Below are 20,119 nucleotides of genomic sequence, written 5' to 3'. Positions count from 1 at the left end.
GGACCATACGTGACGCTCGCTCAGCCTTTTCTCGAGTTGCAGCAATTTTTTAGTGGTCGTCCCTTTAAAGTGATGTGGTCCCTTGAGACTGGGGGCCGCCCTCGTGTTGAAGGGCCACTGGCTACGCTCTTTTGACCCGCGGTGTTTGGCCGTGAGACAAAAGAACGCCCCACAGAGTCATGATGTTTTTTCAGGGGAGGGTTCCCACTATCGCTGCAACCCCCTCCCCCTGCAATAGTGGGACCCCTCCCATGAAAATACATCTCAATTTAATGGCTCTAGGCCAGAGTTTCCTAATGGTGGTAAGGTCTTTTAGAAATTTGAGCTCCTGTGGAGTAGAATTCCAAAAAAATCAGGCCTCACATGTGAAAATGCCTTTCTTAAAAAGTATCTGTGTTCTTTCAATTAACATTACATTTTAACATTCACAATACAAACAAGTGAAATAAAAATACAGTGGGAATAATTTAATTAATAAACAGAAAAACAGAGTTCAGCAAAAGATTTCCCCCTGTAAGTCCACAAAAAAGAAAGTGCAAAATTCAGAGTGAACAATTATACATTACAAAGCGAAGAAAGAAAAAAACCCAACCCAAAAGCCTTAACTATAACCTTGCGTAGTATAAAGACCAGACCAGTGCTTCCCAACCCAGTCCTCTGGACACACCTAGCCAGTCGGGTTTTCCGGATTGCCACAATGCATATGCACGAGATAGATTTGTGTACACTGGGTCTCACGCAGATTTATTGTGGAAATCCTGAGAACCCGACTGGCTAGGTGCGCCTCCAAGACAGGGTCGGGGAAGCATAAAATTTCAAAAGCACCCCCCCCCCCTTCACAGTACACTCCCACCTAAGTCTTCCTCCCCCCCCCCCTTCCTCTTAAGAGCTTCTGGTTGTAAAAGGGCAGGAGCTATCCCCACTCGTTCATGCCCCGCCAGCACTGTCAGTCCAAACGATGCCGGCTTACCCGAGCCTCCCCTTTCAGGAGTTTTTGGTGGGCAGAGCCAGGGTGATAGAGGAGCTGGGGGCTTTACCACTGCCTACTGGGCTGGGACTGGGTCACTTGTACAAGAGGACTTGGAAGGGAGAGAGGCGCTCCCATGGGTATGGGTGGGGGAGCATTTTATCAGCAGGGTTTCTGTGTGTAATTAGGGGAGTGATTAGAGGAACAGTAATTTTAGTTATTTGGTTTTCTTGTCCATCTTACCTACAAGTAACTCAAAACGGATCACATATTGAAAAGCATCAGTCTTATGACTGTACCTCAGCATTCGCTAAATCTTGGTACTCGTTATGGAAGTTTAATGAATACAGAAAACAACTCAGAGGTTTTACTGCAGCCTAGTAAATAGACCCCATAGTGAGCGGAAAATAGGGTGCAGATGCGGTCAAAGGGATCGCCAAAGCTCTTCTCTCAGATAAGATGAGTAGCTGCTGCCTTGTTGATTGTTTGTGGTGGTAGTGCTCTGAGAAAAACGAAAATCAAATGAAGGATTTGCAATGCAGCTCGATGACTCAATAGATAGGCAATGCTTTGGCTGATATACACTGGAGTCTTTGCAGGTTGTGATATATTTTATTGGATCAACATAAGAGTTCTACTTAGTTACTGTCATACATGAGCTTTCAAATCAGGGTAGATCCTTCTTCTAGATGTGCTATTTTGCAAACAGCTGAGGAAATCTATGTCATAACAAATGCCATCACACAGGGGGGGAGAGATCTTCCATGGAAAAATAGCATTTGTGTCTGCACTTTAATGAAGGCCTCCATGAATGACAAACCGAAAGGGTTTGCAAGCAAGCTCAAACGTGACTCAGTGTGATGTAGAGTTTGAAGTAGAAAACCAAATGTCTAATTGGAGAGGTAAGGATAATGAAAGTCATAAAATATTGGCCATCTACATACCACGTTTTCTCCATGCTGTGTGAGGAAATGAGAGCAGATCATCAGAATTTATTTTGTTGACTTGTCCAAGAAAAAGTTCTCTTATATGCATGAGCTGAGAATTAAGATCATTATTTTCTTAAATTTGAAGGAATCAACGTTAGAGATGTGTGAAAGTCTTTAAAAAAGGTTTGTCAAAATTTCAACAAAGCTAGAAAAGATCTGATGGCTCACCCAATTGGTTCAAACTTTCTTCAAGCGAATGTTTCCAAATCTGCTTCGGATTTTGAGAAATTCAAAGCCTGTTTCATTGAACTGGCAGATGAAGATGACTTTTCTAATTCCTTTTGAATTTTCCCAAACTCACTGTCAAAAATCCAACTGATTTCTCCAATATTGCTGGGCAAAATCCAAACGCCATCAAATCTGAATTAGGCTGAAGCCCACTTGGTTTGATTTTGGCCTTGAATTGTTCACACGTCTAGCCAACATACACGGATCTGATCGTTGATAAGGTAAGATACATAAAGCCTCCATAGCTGGCTGATATATTATATTTTGCTATTTCAATACAGTGAATAGAAGAGGAAATATCTCTATAGGACACTAGCTTAGTGTGGTTACAATCACTGGAGATCCACAACAGAATAAGCAGTGACTCAATTTATTGATTTGTTTAATCAAACAAATGTGGAGCCCCCTTGGGTCAGCCACTAGGGCCCTGTTTAGAATCTTCATCTCTGAGAGCCTTCCACCCTTTACAGCCCCTCCCAACCTAGAGGGCTGGGATTGGTTGCCTGATCCTGTTTAGTGAAGCCATTTTAATATTCAGTGTGGTTGTTTTGAGTCAACTTCAGGACAGTGAGGATGCAGTTTTTATACTCCCTGGTGAGGCCTCCCAGCCTCATCATGAACTTTACTTTTGAAGAGGTTCCTCTCTGTACACACCGTGCCAGAGGATTGTCTCCTAATTATTTACAGAGAGATAGATTTTCGCCGGATCCCTTTCAGGACTCCCATGAAGGGGCTGAAGACTTGGGAGCCTCACTCTACTCCCTAGGTGAAGCAAGCATCAGTGACAGTACTCACAGTGTGAGATTTTTCCAGAAGGCAGGTCTGCTTAAACCTTGCACCCTTTGGAGAAGGCTCCCCCCCAGGGTCGATGCAAGGGGATTAAGCGCCCTAGGCACCTTGCACCCAGCCCCCCGCCAAAGCAAGGGTTACACAAACATAAATAGCAGAGTTTTAATGTTATTGTAATGAAAAAGGATAGGGGTATGCATACATTATTTATTTATTTATTTTTAATTTTTATATACCGATGTTCCTGTATAGAATACATATCGCGCCGGTTTACAGAGAACTGAACTGTTGCCTCAGGGGCGGATACATTGGAACAATGGTTGAAACTGAAACTTACAGAGAACCCAGTGGAATGCAATTCAAAACATGATTAGCAAAAAGAAATACAATTCAAAGCATATACAGTTCAAAACATATTTACAGTGGGATTGGTGGACCAGCATCTGTAACACTCTATTCATCGGCTCTTAGCTATCAGGGAACGCTTGGCTAAATAGCCAAGTCTTTAGCTTCTTTTTGAATACCAAAAGGCAGGGTTCTTCACTCAACATTACTGGTTGAGTACTTGGCAGAATACATGCTGTAGCATTTTGGATGGCTAAAAATAAGTACAGTATGTACAAATTAATAAGCACTATTATTCTGCATACCTGAACTCTATGGTTTATTGTCCATATATTGCATCATGCAATGATGCTACACTCCTGCTGATTTCTCTTATGTTCTGTTGATTGCCACAGTCTTCTAAACTGACCATTGTGGAAGCTCATCCCTTGTGTTTTAACCAATAACTGAAAAACAATTAAAAGTGCTGGGGACCTCAATCTCAGCAAAGAGTGTTCTCTTGTCTTCATTTCCCATGTTTGGCCTTTCCTTCTGTAGTCTCTTGAAATATTCAACTATTGACAGTTTTTTTCTTCTGCGTGTTCCTTGAAGATGCAGAATAGCTAAAACATGTTCCTCACTGCAAAACAAAAATAAATGATAATGGGTATTAGCAACATAATAGGGAGAGAAGACCTATAAATCCAGAAAGACGCATTTCTTATCAGTGATGTTAACTGTGAAGTATATGCTTTCAGTACATCCGTCCTGATCATTAAAGACTGGAAAACAACTGAATCATTATGGGTCCTCTTCACACAGTTTGCATGTGCATGTTGGGGTTATTTGACAGCTGTATTGGCCAATTTGATCATTTCTGGCAAATACTGCTTACATAGATTGCTGTTGCTTGGCTGGGTATATATTACAAATCAGCTACCTAATGTGCATATTATCCATTTAAAAATATCCTGGCTTAGACAGACTGTACTGCTGATGATCAATAAGGATTCAAGATTAGCTCCAATATGTATCAAGTGCAAGGTGTTGCATATAGGGAAAAATAACCCTTGCTGTAGTTACACGATGTTAGGTTCCATATTGGGAGCTACCACCCAGGAAAGAGATCTAGGCATCATAGTGAATAATACTTTGAAACTGACTCAGTGTGCTGCAGCAGTCAAAAAAGCAAACAGAATGTTAGGAATTATTAGGAAGGGAATGTTAACAAAATGGAAAATGTCATAATGCCTCTGTATCGCTCCATGGTGAGACCGCACCTTGAATACTGTGTACAGTTCTGGTCGCTGCATCTCAAAAAAGATATAGTTGCGATGGAGAAGGTACAGAGAAGGGCAACCAAAATGATAAAGGGGATGGAACTGCTCCACTATGAGGAAAAGCTGACGAGGTTAGGGCTGTTCAGCTTGGAGAAGAGACGGCTGAGGGGGAATAAGATAGAGGTCTTTAAGATCATGAGAGGTCTTGAACGAGTAGATGTGAATCAGTTATTTACACTTTCAGATAATAGAAGGACTAAGGGGCACTCCATGAAGTTAGCAAGCAGCACATTTAAGACTAATCGGAGAAAATTCTTTTTCACTCAACGCACAATTAAGCTCTGGAATTTGTTGCCAGAGGATATGGTTAGTGCAATTAGGGTTGCTGGGTTCAAAAAAGGTTTGGATAAGTTCTTGGAGGAAATGTCCATTAACTGCTATTAATCAAGTTGACTTAGGGAATAGCCACTGCTATTAATTGCATCAGTAGCATGGGTTCTTCTTAGTGTTTGGGTAATTGCCAGGTTCTTGTGGCCTGGTTTGGCCTCTGTGGAAACAGGATGCCGGGCTTGATGGACCCTTGGTCTGTCCCACCATGGCAATTTATGTTCTTAAGTTCTTACTTGCAAACCTGCTGTCCTTTTGAGTCAGTCTGTGAGAATGCAAGCCCAAAAGGGAAGGGGTACTGAAAGCAATCCTAGCACAGGGGGCTGTTTTGTCAAGGCAGAAGTTTACAATATGACTCACTGACTGCACCTCTTTGCACAAATCCTTCATGCCCCATTTGTTTCAACAAACCAAAGTAATAGAATGCTACAGTGGGGCCCAGAGCTGGATTTAAAATTGAGGCACCCACAGGCAGAGGACTCTGGGTAGAATGATATTTTTCCCCCTAGAGAGTCCCAGTTTTCAGGTGAGATCAGAATTTGACATCCTAGGCACGTGCCTCTGTTGCCTTTGCCTAAATCCGGCACTGATGGGGGGGGGGGGGGGGCCTTATTTTACTCTTTTTCAAACAATTTTCAGATGGCAATCCCACAAGGTTCTCCCTTTCTCTGTCACTTGGAAATTCCCTCTCAGAACTGAAGAGGGAAATTTGGTGACCACATTCTTTAAACTGTGCTATTTCGTGAATCTTTCCAACCCATGGACTTTCACTCTAACATACCCAAAAAATGAAGTTCCTCTTCTGCTAAGCCTCACATAACATTTTGCAACATGCTGTATTCATCTAGAACAAAAAGTCTTGCAAAATGCTATGTAATCCTCAGGGGAGCTCTTCATTTAAAATGTATGTAAGTCTGAGAGGATTCCATGAGTATTATGAACAGAAAAATTGCTGATTGTTGCCATATGTGATTACACACAAATCTAAAAAACCAGCAACGTTTGTATGTGTACTATGACTAAACAGGCCCATATGGCAACTTAGGGCACGCCTTGCCACTGGAATATGGTCTTTCTGTTAAAGTAGAGATTTTAAATCAAAACAGTATTAACCTACCTATTTGTGACTCCGTCCTTCCCATTATCATCTTTTGCTCAACTCTCTTTTCTTTTTAGGATAAAGATAATTGCTTATGCATTTTTCTATTTGTTTGAAATTACAGGTGCACAGTTTCTAATTACAGTCAATGCATTCTCTTCTAAAAATCTTCTTCCCCGAGATTACACTTCAGCTTTGTATACTTAGAGCCAGATGGACTTGCAGGGAACCACTGAGATCCCTAATAAGGAGCTAAAGTGCAGAGTAGATTGGAGAACTGAAATTCTTGCTACAGCGCCCCCCCCCCCCCCCCCCCATTGGAGGTTTCTGCAATGAATTTTCTCCAGGTCCATTTTCAGCTGCTGTGCGGCTCAGTTAGTTAGTTGGATAAACACATCCAGCTAACTTAGCAGGGTATATTCCGTGGCTAACTTTAGACCAGCCCTACGGCCCGACCAGAGTTAACCACATAACTTATGCGGCCAACTCTGCTCCGCCCAGAAATGCCTCCCACCTGGAACGCCCCCAGCTTATGTGGCTATATTCTAACTGCATAACTCGTTATACAGATAGAATTTAGCCACATATGGCTCTTAATAAAGCCAGGTAGCCATTTAGTTCAGATAACTTTTCACTTCTTCGTCTAAAGGGCTTTTGAATATTGACCTCTTCTTGTCTCTGTATCAGTGAATGACCCCCTAATGTGTGTGGATTTTTGAGTTGAGTTTAGAGTTAAAGAGGTAGGAGATTTTCTTTTTAATTACCTAATATTGCATGGTATAGGCTAGGGAAGGGTGAGCAGAAAAACTGGTTTGGTTCATTCGCCTTCATGATGCACTTTGATTGTTTCAAACAAAAATATGTTTTTCGTTTAATAATGTCATTCATCCATTCATTTCCCATTAAACTCAATGGGGGAAGCAATGAATCTTATTTGGGGCTCTAATATTGGGCTTTTCTTTCATTTTAAAGAAACTTGCAGGCAGGCATTAGCAGGAGCATTCCAAAGCACCAATAGCAAGGCAAAGTGTGGCACCAAGAGGGTTAGGGTTAGGCCATCAATAGCTCAGGGCACCATCAGAAGGGCAAAGCAGAATTAACAGCATCATAAACAGACCAAAGCAACCTGAGAGGGGCAAAGGAGCACCAGAAGTGAGAAGAATACCCCAAGGCACCAAACAAGGGATAAACAGCACCAATGATAGTGGTATAAACACCCCAAGGCCAATTAATAAAACCCACATTAAACATCAGAGTTTAATTTTAGGTTTTATTTAACATGTGCGGTAAAGGCAGGAACGCCTACAGGATGCAAGAAGCTAATGATATGCAAATAGACCAGGAGTAGAAAAAAAAAAAAGCTTTTATTTCCACTCATCATGCCATTAACAGAAAATCCCTCCAAGTACGAAATTAACCTGTAGATGAACAGGCCAAGCCCTCTCCCACCTTTAAAATTAACCGGGACGGGATGGACCGGCTGAGCAGTAGAACCCCTCCCTCCCTCCCTCCCCTACCTTCAAAATTAGCTGGGCCCAGCAGGCCAAACCCTCTCCCACCCACAAAAATGAACCAGGGTGGGATTGGCTAAGCTGAGCTGGGCCAGCTGAGTGGGGAACCCCCACCTCTCCCATCCACCTTAAAAAATGAGCTGGCCTGAGCAGGCTGAACGCCCCCCTCCCACCCATCTGCTTGTCTTCAAAAAATGAAAGTAGCCAGGACCCTCCAAAATATCCCAGAACCCCCAGGAAATTAATATTAAGTGTCGGTAATTTACTCACTCCTTCGCTGACTGCGGATTGTCTATTTTTTTATGTTAAAGATTTATTTTACTGCTCTTTCCACAGATCTAGGAGGTTTACAAAATGTGCATCCAGAAGACTGTAGATAAACACATCAAAACACAACCACAAAATCCATAGATAACCTAACCCCAAAAAAACTAGCTGTCGACAAAAGAACCATTCCCCTTTCAGAATTTCAGCATTTTGAAAGAGGATTGGTCTCTACGCTGATAGTGAAGGGACCAATCTGCAGGCATTGAAGGTAGGACCTCTGAGGAGGTGAAGGTCTTCTCTAGCAGGCAAGTGGGTGGGTGGGAGGGAGGGAGTTTGTCCAGCTGGGCCCAGCTAATCTTGAAGATGGATGAGTGGGAGGGGGGAGGGGGGGGGTTTCCACCACTGGGCCTGGCTAATTTCTGAAGGTAGGTGGCTCAGAAGGAGGGCGGGAGGAAGGGTTTTCCTCTGCTTTGGCAGCCCGGCCATTAATTTTTAAGGTGGAAGGGTGATCTTCCCCCTCCAGAGCTGTTGCTTGCTCTTGCCTCAGCTGGCTGCCACCAGTGTAGCATCAGGAAACGTTAGGCATGTATAGCATTCTGGCTGGCCCAGGTATCACTGGTGAAATTACTCTTCTCTATCTAGGTCAGCTGCACTTGCATGTGAGCCCAGCACTGAGTGCATACAGCGGGGATAACCTGTCTACTGAATGTTATTGTCCAGGAGAGCACTTTGTAACTGGGGGATAAGAAGTGCAGCAGCAGCCTGAGATTCTGCATTGTCCATGCTCATCCAAGGCAATCGTTTCCCTGATGCACTCTCGCACCACCTTTGATAATGTTTAGCCCAGCTAATTTTAACTTGGATGAGAATGAGAGGGGGAGGCTGGCCTGGCCAACTGGCTAATTTTTGACTGCGGGAAAGTGGAAGGGGGTTTGGTCAAACTTCCTCTCCACCACGGGAAGTTTAAGTCCTGCTTTTGACCGGGAGTTAAATTTCCCACTGTTGTGAGTGCTTCCCACTGCAAGCATAGTCACGGATCACCGACAGTCGGCAAAGAGGAATTCTTGTTATTAGTATGAAATCTTACGGAGCAATGCATAACCCCAAGGCAGTGCAAGGCACTTACGGGCCCCAGGCTTGCTTTTATTACTCACATCAATAATTCATTTAGGCTATTCATATCTATGAAGTTCATGTTACTCGTATACACAAAGAGTTCTCTGTAAAGCATTAATAAGCTAAGTTTATGTTGCAATGTAAACCGATGTGATACTCACAGTGTATGTTGGTATATAAAAACTTTAAAATAAATTAAAAAAAAATAAAATGTCCTAAAGTGACTGAGTATTGGGGTATGATTCTAGATTTCGTAGCTGAAATTACTGCCATTAACTTACCAAATCCCCGGGGTTACTTTTACTTTCAGTGGGTCTCCTTGATATTGATAAATGGTTTAGGCGTCTTATTGGATGTATTATTGTGGTGTGAGGTGTGAACTTGCCACTTGGTGGCAGAAGGTGGAGGTACCACAGAAGTTCCACTTGGAGACAAGAATGTCTCAGTTTTTCAAATTGTAAAGATTGACCGCACATCTCCACAATGATATTCCGAGGTTTGAGAAAATCTGGAGCTCTTTTATATCTTGGCGGGCTCTCAGGGTTCCAATATGGGAAATATTGGTGAAATAATCTCTATGCAGGGTGTTTCTCTTCACACGAGTCATAATACTGGGGGGGACAGGGAATGGGTTAGGTATGGTGGGTTGTTTATGGGGAAGGTTGGGGAGGTGGATTTGGGGGTGATTGAAACACTGCCATACAGGAAAACAAATTATTGGGGTTGGCAATTTGTGGTTTGATGACGTGGCTTGTTGTTCTGGCTATGTTTTGATATTGTATTTTGTATATGCTATTATGGGTAATAAAAAGTAAATTAAAAAAAATCTCCAATGAGCAATACTTCACTCTTCTTTCCCAACTTTTGCATGTTTTCGATCAGATCTCTGAACAGTTCTTCCATTTGAGTCGGGGGCCTGTAGACCACACCAGTGTAAATGGAAGTACCATCTTCTTCTTTTAGGGCAGCCTATAATGCTTCTTCCCTACCCCAAGTCCCTTGCATTTTAGTTGCTTGGACATTGTTTTTGACATAAAGAGATATTCCTCTTCCTTTTCTGTTCTTTCTGTCCTTCCATAACCCCAGGATGGCTGTATCCCAATCACAAGACTCTGTGAATCATGTTTCTGCAACAGCAACAACATCCAAGTCTGTTTCCACCATTAAAGCCTCCATCTATGGGATTTTATTGCCCAGAGTACAAGCATTTGTGGTCATAGCTTTCCAACTTTTCTCCCTTGGTTTGATGCTCTTCTTAGTCACCTTTTCTGTTTTTTTGAGCTGATTGATTTTGTCATTTTCATCTCCCTCTTAATGGTGACCTTTAACATACTTTAGCATTCTGGCTAATCTTTGGCATACGTTAGCATTCCTACAGCCTTGGCTATTTCCACAAGTCTGATCAGTTCAATCTTATTATGCTGCTATTATCTTAATGCTCCTTCACCATCAAAAACTGGTCTGGTTAATGTTCATGGATAAATTTTAAAATTTAGGTGCCAAATGAGCCATTAATGCTAATGGATTACTTATGGTGGAATATCAAATTGGAAAAGAAAATATTGATTAACCCTTGATGCAGATCCAACTTAGAAACATGGACCTGTGTTGGGACACCATCTTATCGGGACATCATCTTATCGGGACATCATGGATCTTCACCATCTTTAAAGATATAAGATAAGTACTGAAAAAGTGCCTTGAAGAAGGATGTTATTATTTTGGTTGTAAAACTCAAAAAAACAAATTCATAAAAATAAGATTGGATCTATGATTATTTATAAGGCTAAGAAAGCATTTGAATGCAGGTAGAGCCTATTATGAGGTCTTTAATGTTTAGGTGGAGATAAGAATAAACCCTCCCCCCCCCTTAAACATTTCTCAAAAATCAATCAAATATTTCAAAATAGCAGACATATCTAACACTCAATAATTAAAACTAATAAGGATAAAAAGAATTCCCCCCTCTCCATACCTGGAAACTTTTCAATTCCGGTTACCCTGAGATTGTAGTAGATAACTAGGGGGAAGGAGAGGAGGCTACCGACTGACTTCCTCCTTTCTCTCTCATATACACACACGTTCATTAACACACACACACACACTCTCATGCACGCTTCTACCCTCTCTTCTTCTCTTCCCTCGCACTACTTCCTCCCCTTGCCTCTCAATCACTCCACCCCTTCCCTCCTTTCTGTCATTCACTCTCCCACTCAATGCTCTTTCCTCCCCTCTGTCATTCACTCCTTTGCTCCCACTAACTCTCCTTTCCTCTTGGTCACTCAACCCCTCATTCACTTTTGTTTCCTCTCAGTCACTCACTCTTCACCCCCACTCACCCCTCACTTTCCCTCTGTGTCACGTATCCCCTTCTTCCCATTCACTCCCTTCCCACCCCTCAGTCACTCCCTCCCCTTCCCTCTCAGTCAATCCCTCCCTCCATCATTCACTCAATCCCCTTCCTTGTCAGTCACTCCCTTCTCTTTCCTCTCAGTCACTCACAACCCTCACCCTCACCCTCTTCCCTCTCACCATTCCCCCTTTCATTCCCTTAGTCATACCTCTTCCCTTTCAGTTTACTACAGCCATGTGACTCACCCCTTCTGGCCAGGTCGTTGTCGTTTTCTACCTGAAACTAGAAGCCCTCCAGCAGGTCACCATTGCTTGGGGCCTTTCCTTGCTGTCGGGGGTGAGAACCTGCTAGTGCGCCATCATGGGACCACTGCACGGAGCCTCTTCTCACTGGCAGTGGGTGGGAACCCTGTCAGCACGTCATTAAATGGTGCTTGGTGGGAGCACATCCTCTTCATGCTGTTACGCTGACGCTCGGACCTACCTGCCTATGTCATTCAAGGCTGACATCGCACTATTCATCACATCGTTAAGGGCAACAAATTGGCTCTCAGGCAGGCAGGTCTGAGCATCAGTGGGCCAGAAGTAATTCAGCAATGGTAAAATCTAGGTGGGCCAGAAGAAAGGCATTGAAGGGCCGGATTTGACCCTCGGGCCGTAATTTGTCCACCTCTGCTCTATAGAGTTTGAACTGTAGAAATATGCTGGAGGCATTCAAGCTCCTGAAAATGCACGAATAATCCACAGGTGCAAGCTTCATGCAGTGGAAAGGAAGTTCTAGAGCAAGGAGTCACAGGATGAGAATGAAAGGGGTAGATTCAGCAGTAACATAAGGAAAGGTTTCTTCACAGTGGGGATGAGGGGCCAAATCAGTATCAGAATAAAGAAAGCCCAGAAGGACCCATGCAATGGAGAGGCCCCACAGATAACATCAGGGATCAACGAAGCTCTGCAATACTGTAGCAGCTAGGGAGAGTGAGCAAACTAGATGATTTTTGTGTTATTTATATTATGCATGATATTCTGTTTCTCAACAGGGATAAAAACCAAAATATAGAATTCTATGACTTTTTTGGTTCTTGTTTCCAACCGAATTATTGACTTTTTTTATTTTTTTATTACCACTCCTTCACACAGTGGTTCCATATGACCTCAGCTCATGAGAAGTAGAATGAGTCAGCTCTGGGTTAGTTCCTTGTAGGCATTTTTGGTTCCTATTTACTTAGAAAAAAAAAATAAGGCCCTGATTTACGAAAGCTTTTCTCCCATTCTGTGGCTATGGTTAAAAAAAAAAAAAAAAAAAAAAAGCTTTCTAAATCTAAGTGTAGCTCCCTTCCCATTCTGAACCTGAGTCGGGGGAGGATGCGCATGGAGAGGGCCATGGACACTGCAAGGCCCCATGGCCCTCTCGGGGTTCCCATACAGGAGTGAAAACCAAAAGTTGTCCAGGCCCATAGGGTTTACTCACTCACAGGGGCTCATCTGCACCCCTGCCAATCTCTTGGAAAAATAATTTTTTTTACTCGCCAGATGTTGCTCAAATTTAAGTCTTTACTCAAAAACAGCTGGCAGAAACATAAAGTCCAAAATGGTACCCTTACCACCATGCACCAATACCTCAGCAAAAAATCCCATAGTACCAATGCAAAAATCACCGTCTCTTTCCATCTCTCCCGCAAGCTGGTCAGCTCTTCAGGAAAGGCACTCACTTTCTCCCTGGGCCTTCCCAGTACCTGTTTGGAAGCTGGTAATATTTTTTCCTCCCCCTTATCTCTTGGCTCTGTTAACTCGGGAGTCTCAGACTGATGGTAGCTGCTCAATCCAGGACTCTGGTGAACTTTTCCCAAGCAGGACACCCTTTCCCTTGGCACACTCCCCCCCCCCAGTATGTTGGTCCACCAAACTCTGACAGATCTTCTCTTTCTCTTCTATCCAGGATGTTCCACCCTGAGATTCCTCTTTTCCACTCCAGCTCTCTGGGTCCTGTTCAGGGGAGAAAGGCCCTATAGCCTTCTCAGGACTCCAGAGCTTAGAATCCCCAAGCCTTCAGCCTCCTGCTTACCTGGGAGTAGGGGTTGTTTATACTACTTCAGCCCTCCCAGTGGGGAGTGCTGCTTCTCCTTAGCACAATGACATTACTCTGACGTCATCAAAGGGCAGAAATCTGTAGAGACGCCAGACACACACTGAGATTGCACAGACCAGCTGAAGCCACGTCCTGCATGCTCGTGAGGGGCAGGGGCATTTTCTAAGAGGCAGAAAAATGGACATTCCCTCTATATAAGAGTACTTCTCCACAACTGGACATGGTTTAAAACCAGGTCTCTAATGATAATCCCAGCTTTAAATTAACAGCAATGTAAAGGGGGAAGATTAAGTCAACTAAAGAATGCTTCTGGCTGGTAGTGATGTAGGCCAGACTGGCCTTACTTCCATCATGACCCCAAAGCCACCTTATTAGCCATGCTGAAGGTTCATGTAGACATGTTCTGATATGAAAAGTATACCTGATGTCTGGATATTCATGATATATTTTTCCAAGATTTTTCTCAATTTTCTCTTTTCTCTTTATCCCAACTATCTCAGAGATAAGATGAACAGCAAGAAAGGGCCATTCGGAATCCAAATCCTGGAAAATATGGCAGAAGCACAAGCAATCAAGATCTGGAGCTATAAAATGCCTTTTAAAGGTTGACCAAGACTTCCAAATTATGTGGATTATATCATGCTTTGCAACAGCACCTTCTCAGCATTATGAGGCAATTTTCAGACTGCCGGCCTTGGTGCAGCCTTTGCACCAATTTTCATGGAGAAAATATGCGTGCACTTTTACTTCTGAATGTGGCCATGGACAGAAAGCTTGCATGCACTTTACATTTGCACCTGATTTTACAGTGGGTACTTTTTATAGTGGGAAAAAACACACATGGATTTGAAAATGCAATCTTTCCTCCCCCCCCCCCCCCCATCCTAAATACAACCCTGGCAATGCTTCCTTTTAATACAGTTAAAAGCATGCATGCTGTGCAACCTCCAAGAGTGGGCAGCTTTCAGACAGTCCTTTTTCCTGGAAAAAGCATAAGCACTGGCAAGTTAAATGCAAAACACTGATAAGACAGGCTAAGAGAGAATGTGAAAAGAAGTTGACTATAGAGGGAAAAACTCATTAAAAAAACTTTTAGTCATATATCCAAAGCAGGAAGCCTGTAAGGGAGTCGGTTGGATCATTAGATGATCGAGGGGTTAAAGAGGCACTTAGAGAAGATAAGGCCATCACGGAAATATTAAATTAATTCTTTGCTTCTGTGTTTACTAATGAGGTTGTTAGGGAGATACTCATTCCGGACACAGTATTCAAGGGTGATGATTTGGAAGAACTGAACCAAATAACGATGAACTTGGAAGATATAGTAGGCCTTATTGACAAACTGAAGAGTAGCAAATGACCTAGACCAGATGGTATACTCCCCAGGGTTCTGAAAGATATAAAAAATGAAATTTTAAACCTATTACTAGTAATTTGTAACTTAACAATAAAATCGTCCATTGTACTTGAAGACTGGTGGGTGGCCAATATAACCCCAATATTTAACAAGGGCTCCAGGGTGATCCAGGAAAATATAGACTGGTAAGCCTGACTTCAGTGCTGAGAAAAATTGTGGAAACTATTCTAAAGATCAAAATCACAGAACAAAGAGATAGACAGGGTCTAATGGGAGACAACCAGCATGGATTTACCCAAGGGAAGTCTTTCTTCACAATCTGCTACATTTTTCTGAAGGGGTTAATAAACATGTTGATAAAGGTAAACCAGTAGATGTAGTGTATTTGAATTTTCAGAAGGTGTTTGGCAAAGCTCATCATGAGAGTTTTCCAAGAAAACTAAAAAGTCATGGGATAGGAGGCAATGTCGTTTTGTGGGTTGCAAGCTGGTTAAAAGACATGAAACAGAGAGTAGGATTACATGGTCAGTTTTCACAGTGGTAAAAGGTGGAGTGCCTCAGGGACCTGTACTTGGACCGGTGCTTTTTAATATATTTATAAATGATCTGGAAAGGGGAATGACAAGTGAGGTGATCAGATTTGCAGATGATACAAAATTATTCAGAGTAGTTAAATCATAAGACGATTATGATAAATTGCAGGAGTACCTTGTGAGACTTGAAGATTAGGCTTCCGAATGGCAGATGGAATTTAATGTGGACAAGTGCAAGGTGATGCATATAGGGAAAAATATCCCATACTGTAGTTACACGATGTTAGGTTCCATATTAGGAGTTTCTACCCAGGAAAAAGATCTAGGCATTATAGTGGATAATATATTGAAATTGTTAGCTCAGTGTGCTATGGAGTTCAAAAAAGCAACCAGAATGTTAGGAATTATTAGGAAGGGAATGGTGAATAAAATAAAGAATGTCATAATGCCTCTATATCATCCCATGGTTAGATTGCACCTTGAATAATGTGTGCAATTCTGGTCACCGCATCTCAAAAAAGATATATTTACACTGCAAAAGGTACAGAGAAGGGCAACCAAAATGATAAAGGGATGGAAAGACTATGAAGAAAGGCTAAAGAGGTTAGGGCTGTTCAGCTTGGAGAAGAGGCGGCTGAAGTGGATATGATAAAATCATGACAGGTCTTGAATGGGTAAATGTGAATCGGTTATTTACTCTTTCCGATAATACTGGGGCACTCCATGAAGTTAGCAAGTAACACATTTAAAACAAATTAGAGAAAATTCTTTTTCACTCAATGCACCATTATGCTCTGGAATTCATTGCCAGAGGATGTGTTTAAAGCAGTTAGTGTAGATGGGTTTAAAAAATGTTTGGATAAGTTCCTAAAGGAGAAGTCCATAAACAGCTATTAATCATGCTGATTTAGGGAATAGTCATTGCTTATTACCAGCATCAGTAGCATGGGATCTATTTAATGTTTGGGTTCTTGGCAGGTACTTGTAGCCTGGTACTTTTGGAAACAGGAAGCTGGGCCTGATGGACCCCTTGGTCTGACCAAGTAAGGCAGTTTCTTATGTTCTTAATTACCTGGGAAAATGAGTTTTGAGAATTTCCTTCTTAATAACTCACCATTTAATGTTTTGTAAAGGAAATGTAATAAGTAGTGATTCAAAAAAGAAGTCAGGTACAGACAACAAAGGAAGTGTCTGAGCAGAAGAGAAGAGGAGTACACAGAAAACCATGCCAAGACAGGACACATGCTAATGCCTTCCTCATAATAGACTCAAAATGAACCCCCCTTGTGGAGTTGATGTGCCTATACAATCACCCTTGCTAGATCTTTCAGGAAATCTTGAAATGTCGTAAGGGACTGAGATAGTTAGAAGAAGAGCACTTATGGTTTCCTTCGCCTTTCTCTCGGACAGGAACAATATCTTCAGATTCTTTTTTCGTAATAGACTGTCTCTGTTCTATGGACAAAAGGTCTGGATTTACCCAGACCTTACTCAAACTCGCAGAAAAAATGTTCTATCTAGGCGTCCAGATGTGCTTCAGAGAGGGGCACAGTTCACTCTTCGATATCCATGCAAATGTTATGCTAGACCTCAAAATGTAAATTAAAGCTTTTCTGAGCCTTCACAACTCCGAACATTTTTAGACACGCACACCTAAAGGCACACTAGTTGGTTCGGTATAAGAGAATAACTGTTGTCACCCTCGCTCTGCTTTTTCTTTTTGCAGTGCTTCCTTGATTGATAATTTGCTTATATTTCTGAGTCCTCCTACTTTTCCTACAATTTAGTGCATGTTTATTTGGAAGCTGAAATATTGTATTACCTGTATTATGAATACCTGTTTTGCACTATTATTTCTGTACAAGACTTTTTCTTGTGTTAACTTGGAAAGCTTTTGAAAAGAAAAAAAAAGAAAAAGGGAAACCCCCACCAAGAGCTGACTGAAACCTGTTCTGGCCACATGTAGCAGCTTGTCGAGGGAAGCTGCACCAAGGAAGACTGGATTAGACCATCTGACCTGACTGATCAAGCTGTTTCAAGGTTTAGTTTTTAGCTGCTACATATATGTAGACTCTGTTTGAGTATTAACAGCTTTTAACTCTGATACAACTCAAGACATGAACAGTTTTATTGGACAGGATTGCTAATTGGTTATATGATTAAAAATTGCAAGTAAATCTTCAAATGTCTGAAGTGATCTGTGTTGGGAAATGTAGGTCTGATGCTGAACGTATTCCTTGTATTCGGAATGTCACTGTACCTCTAGTGGACACAGTTAAAGTCTCAGGAATGAAACTGGATAGTGCGTTGTCAATGTCAAAACGCGTCATTTTTTTCCCAGATCGTTTTGTTTACAATCTCCAAATGATTCCTAAAATAGCTATGCTTTTATGTAAAGCTGACTTGGCCAGGTGATCTTGTGCACTTGTATTATCTCGAATTGACTATTATAATTTGTTATGTTTGGGTATTAGCAAAGCTAACTTAAAAAGGAATACAATTACTTCTGAATGCGGCAACTAAAATTGCATTCGGCGCCTCTAAGTATGATCCCCTTTATTACAAGATCTGCAGTGGCTGCCTGTCTGTTGCAGGATTATTTTCAAAGTTCTCTGGCTTACATATAAGGGTTTAGCCTGATAATTTAGCCAGTCTTTTGCTCCCATATAAACTAGTGAGAATACGGAAATCACCACACATTTGGTGGCTATTGTCTCTGCTGGTAGGCTATTCCAGGCATCCATCACCCTCTACTCTTCCACGTGATTGGACATATAGAGCTCTAAAACCAGTCCAGCACTCAGGCGCTCCTTCCATTTGTTCTTCCTGCAGCTTCCCACCTGCTGTTAACGCGTGTGCTCTATTTCTGTCCCGAGCATGACTATGCAGAGCACAGTGGTAAGGTCAGGTCAGGTGGGGTGTACCAGCCAGAGGAAATTGGAGGGGGGCAGGGGAGCAGCTACTCAAAAGAGTGAGCAGACGAGTTTTCTCTAACCCGGTTCTCACTGAGGGGATCAGAAATCACCCAAAGCAAGGAGAAAGAGTTAGTTAAAGTCATTTTAAATTTTGTTGTTATTAAAGGACAAAACAGAATTGTTCTAATGGCATATACTGGTACGTAGTAGCACACATTGTGGACATTTTAAAAGTTGCCAAAAATGTTGTTGGCTGTGTTGTCGTGGCCTAGCCACCTTTTTGTGATTTGATGAAAAATCCCAGGCTGCCGAATGCATTCTAAGTTCCAAGACATGAACGGGCGTGTAGTAAGAGAAATTTCAGGGCATACTGCCAGGTCTCTGTGAAGCACGAAGTGAGTCAGTGCCTTCTACCTACCCAGGGAGAGTGCGGCAGAAACCATTTGTCCCTTCTTCCTTTCCCACGTCCAGTGGTAGCTTATTGCACTTATAAAACATGTTCAGCTTTGGAGGGATCAAAACCTCGCTCAACCAGTCCTTTAATATAAAGAGATCCAAAGATGACTTGGTGATATTTGACCCCATGGTCAGGTGAGCTCGCTTGACCTATCGCAGCAGTCCAATTCCCAGGGTAATTTTATAAGGCAACAGAAGAAAAACGACACATCTGACCGAGCAGCAGGTTCTGCTTACCAGTTCTGCGGTTACACGCTTCATTTCCTCCGCCTCTTGCATCATTTTTTGGGCTGCTTTTGCACGATTGGATCTCTTCAGGCTCATTTTCTGGTGCATGATTTGGGCGATGTATTCTTTCACCATGTGCTTGCGAACGCCGTTTACAAATTCCTGCCATGAAAAACCACAGACAATGGCTCACGTTAGTTTCCCTGCACTGGTTTGCTGAATTGGACAATAAATATAATTCTTCCTGGTTTCAGGAGCAGTTATGCAGGTGCTGAAACAAAGCATGCTGAAACCTGTCAGCCGGAAGGATGCTACAGAAATTCCATAATTGACCATGTGACGGGGAGGAAGGGACTATAAAGCTGAGCAGGAGATTTGGATGGGCAGAAAGGATGGCCCGTATGGTCTTTATCTGCTGTCATGTTCTATGTTTCTAATTATTTTAATGTTAATTGATAATTATTTAAACCATATTGTTCAATTATAGAATGTACAGATTATCATGTGGTTTTTAGTGCACTGCAAAATGCTTTCTGCTAAGAAGATATTTGCCTTACATGTTGCCTTGATAGCAAACTGCAAAACTAAATGGGACGTAGTCGGAATAGCCGTGGTCCCGTTTTACATAATGGCTGTCTCTAGCATCTCTTTCCCTAATGTTGACTGCTTTACTTTCAGACCCAGCCCTCACCCACCAAACGCAGACCCCATTGTTCAAACATTTGGGGAACCTGGGTGCAGAGCAAACATGGCGCCAAGGACCAATGGAGTGCAGCTGAGGAAAACATCTTTAGACAAGTTCACACTGAAGACAAGCAAGCGAGGAATGAAACAGGACTGGGGTAACTCAACCCAAGACTCTGTTACTGTACTCCAGAGTCGTTTTAAGCTTTCAAAGAGACCCTGTATTGGAAATGGAGATGATGAGGCCCATGGTGGTGCTAAATCGTAGGCCTTAGCAAGTGTGAGCTAAATACCTTAGGGAGGAAATCATACTATTTAGCACACTCCTGCTAAATCCTATTTTGCATTTGATGTGCCTTCATTTACATGTACATACACAAACAAGCCAATTTTGGCACTTACATGATCATTTGTTTTTAGACCCGCATGGCATGCTATATTTATGAGTGCTAAATGTCCTTAGCATTCAGGTTAAGCTTTGGTGCACAGTTTCATATTTGTGTTTGTGCATGTGGGCATGTATATATCTATCTATATATATATACACAGAG

General features: G+C 42.2%; 1 protein-coding gene across 5 annotated transcripts in view; it reads right to left on the bottom strand.

Moving 5' to 3' along the window:
* Nucleotides 1-898: 898 nt before the first annotated feature.
* Nucleotides 899-20,119, bottom strand: part of EXOC3L4 (exocyst complex component 3 like 4) — a 110,610-nt gene continuing 91,389 nt past the window's right edge. For 4 of the 5 annotated variants that reach the window (XM_029597999.1, XM_029598002.1, XM_029598000.1 and 1 more), the window contains 3 exons: nt 18,894-19,046; nt 13,817-13,938; nt 899-3,937 (listed from right to left, as the gene is read on the bottom strand). In XM_029597999.1, coding sequence (XP_029453859.1) covers nt 3,754-3,937; nt 13,817-13,938; nt 18,894-19,046 — 459 coding nt within the window. In that variant the 3' untranslated portion in view covers nt 899-3,753. The remainder of the gene's footprint in view (nt 3,938-13,816; nt 13,939-18,893; nt 19,047-20,119) is intronic. The other variant, XM_029598003.1, reaches the window with a different exon arrangement.

Source organism: Rhinatrema bivittatum, chromosome 4 (assembly GCF_901001135.1).
Source record: "Rhinatrema bivittatum chromosome 4, aRhiBiv1.1, whole genome shotgun sequence".
Taxonomy (NCBI): domain Eukaryota; kingdom Metazoa; phylum Chordata; class Amphibia; order Gymnophiona; family Rhinatrematidae; genus Rhinatrema; species Rhinatrema bivittatum.
The sequence above is the reverse complement of the archived record's forward strand: the minus strand, read 5'-3'. Positions and strand labels throughout refer to the sequence as shown.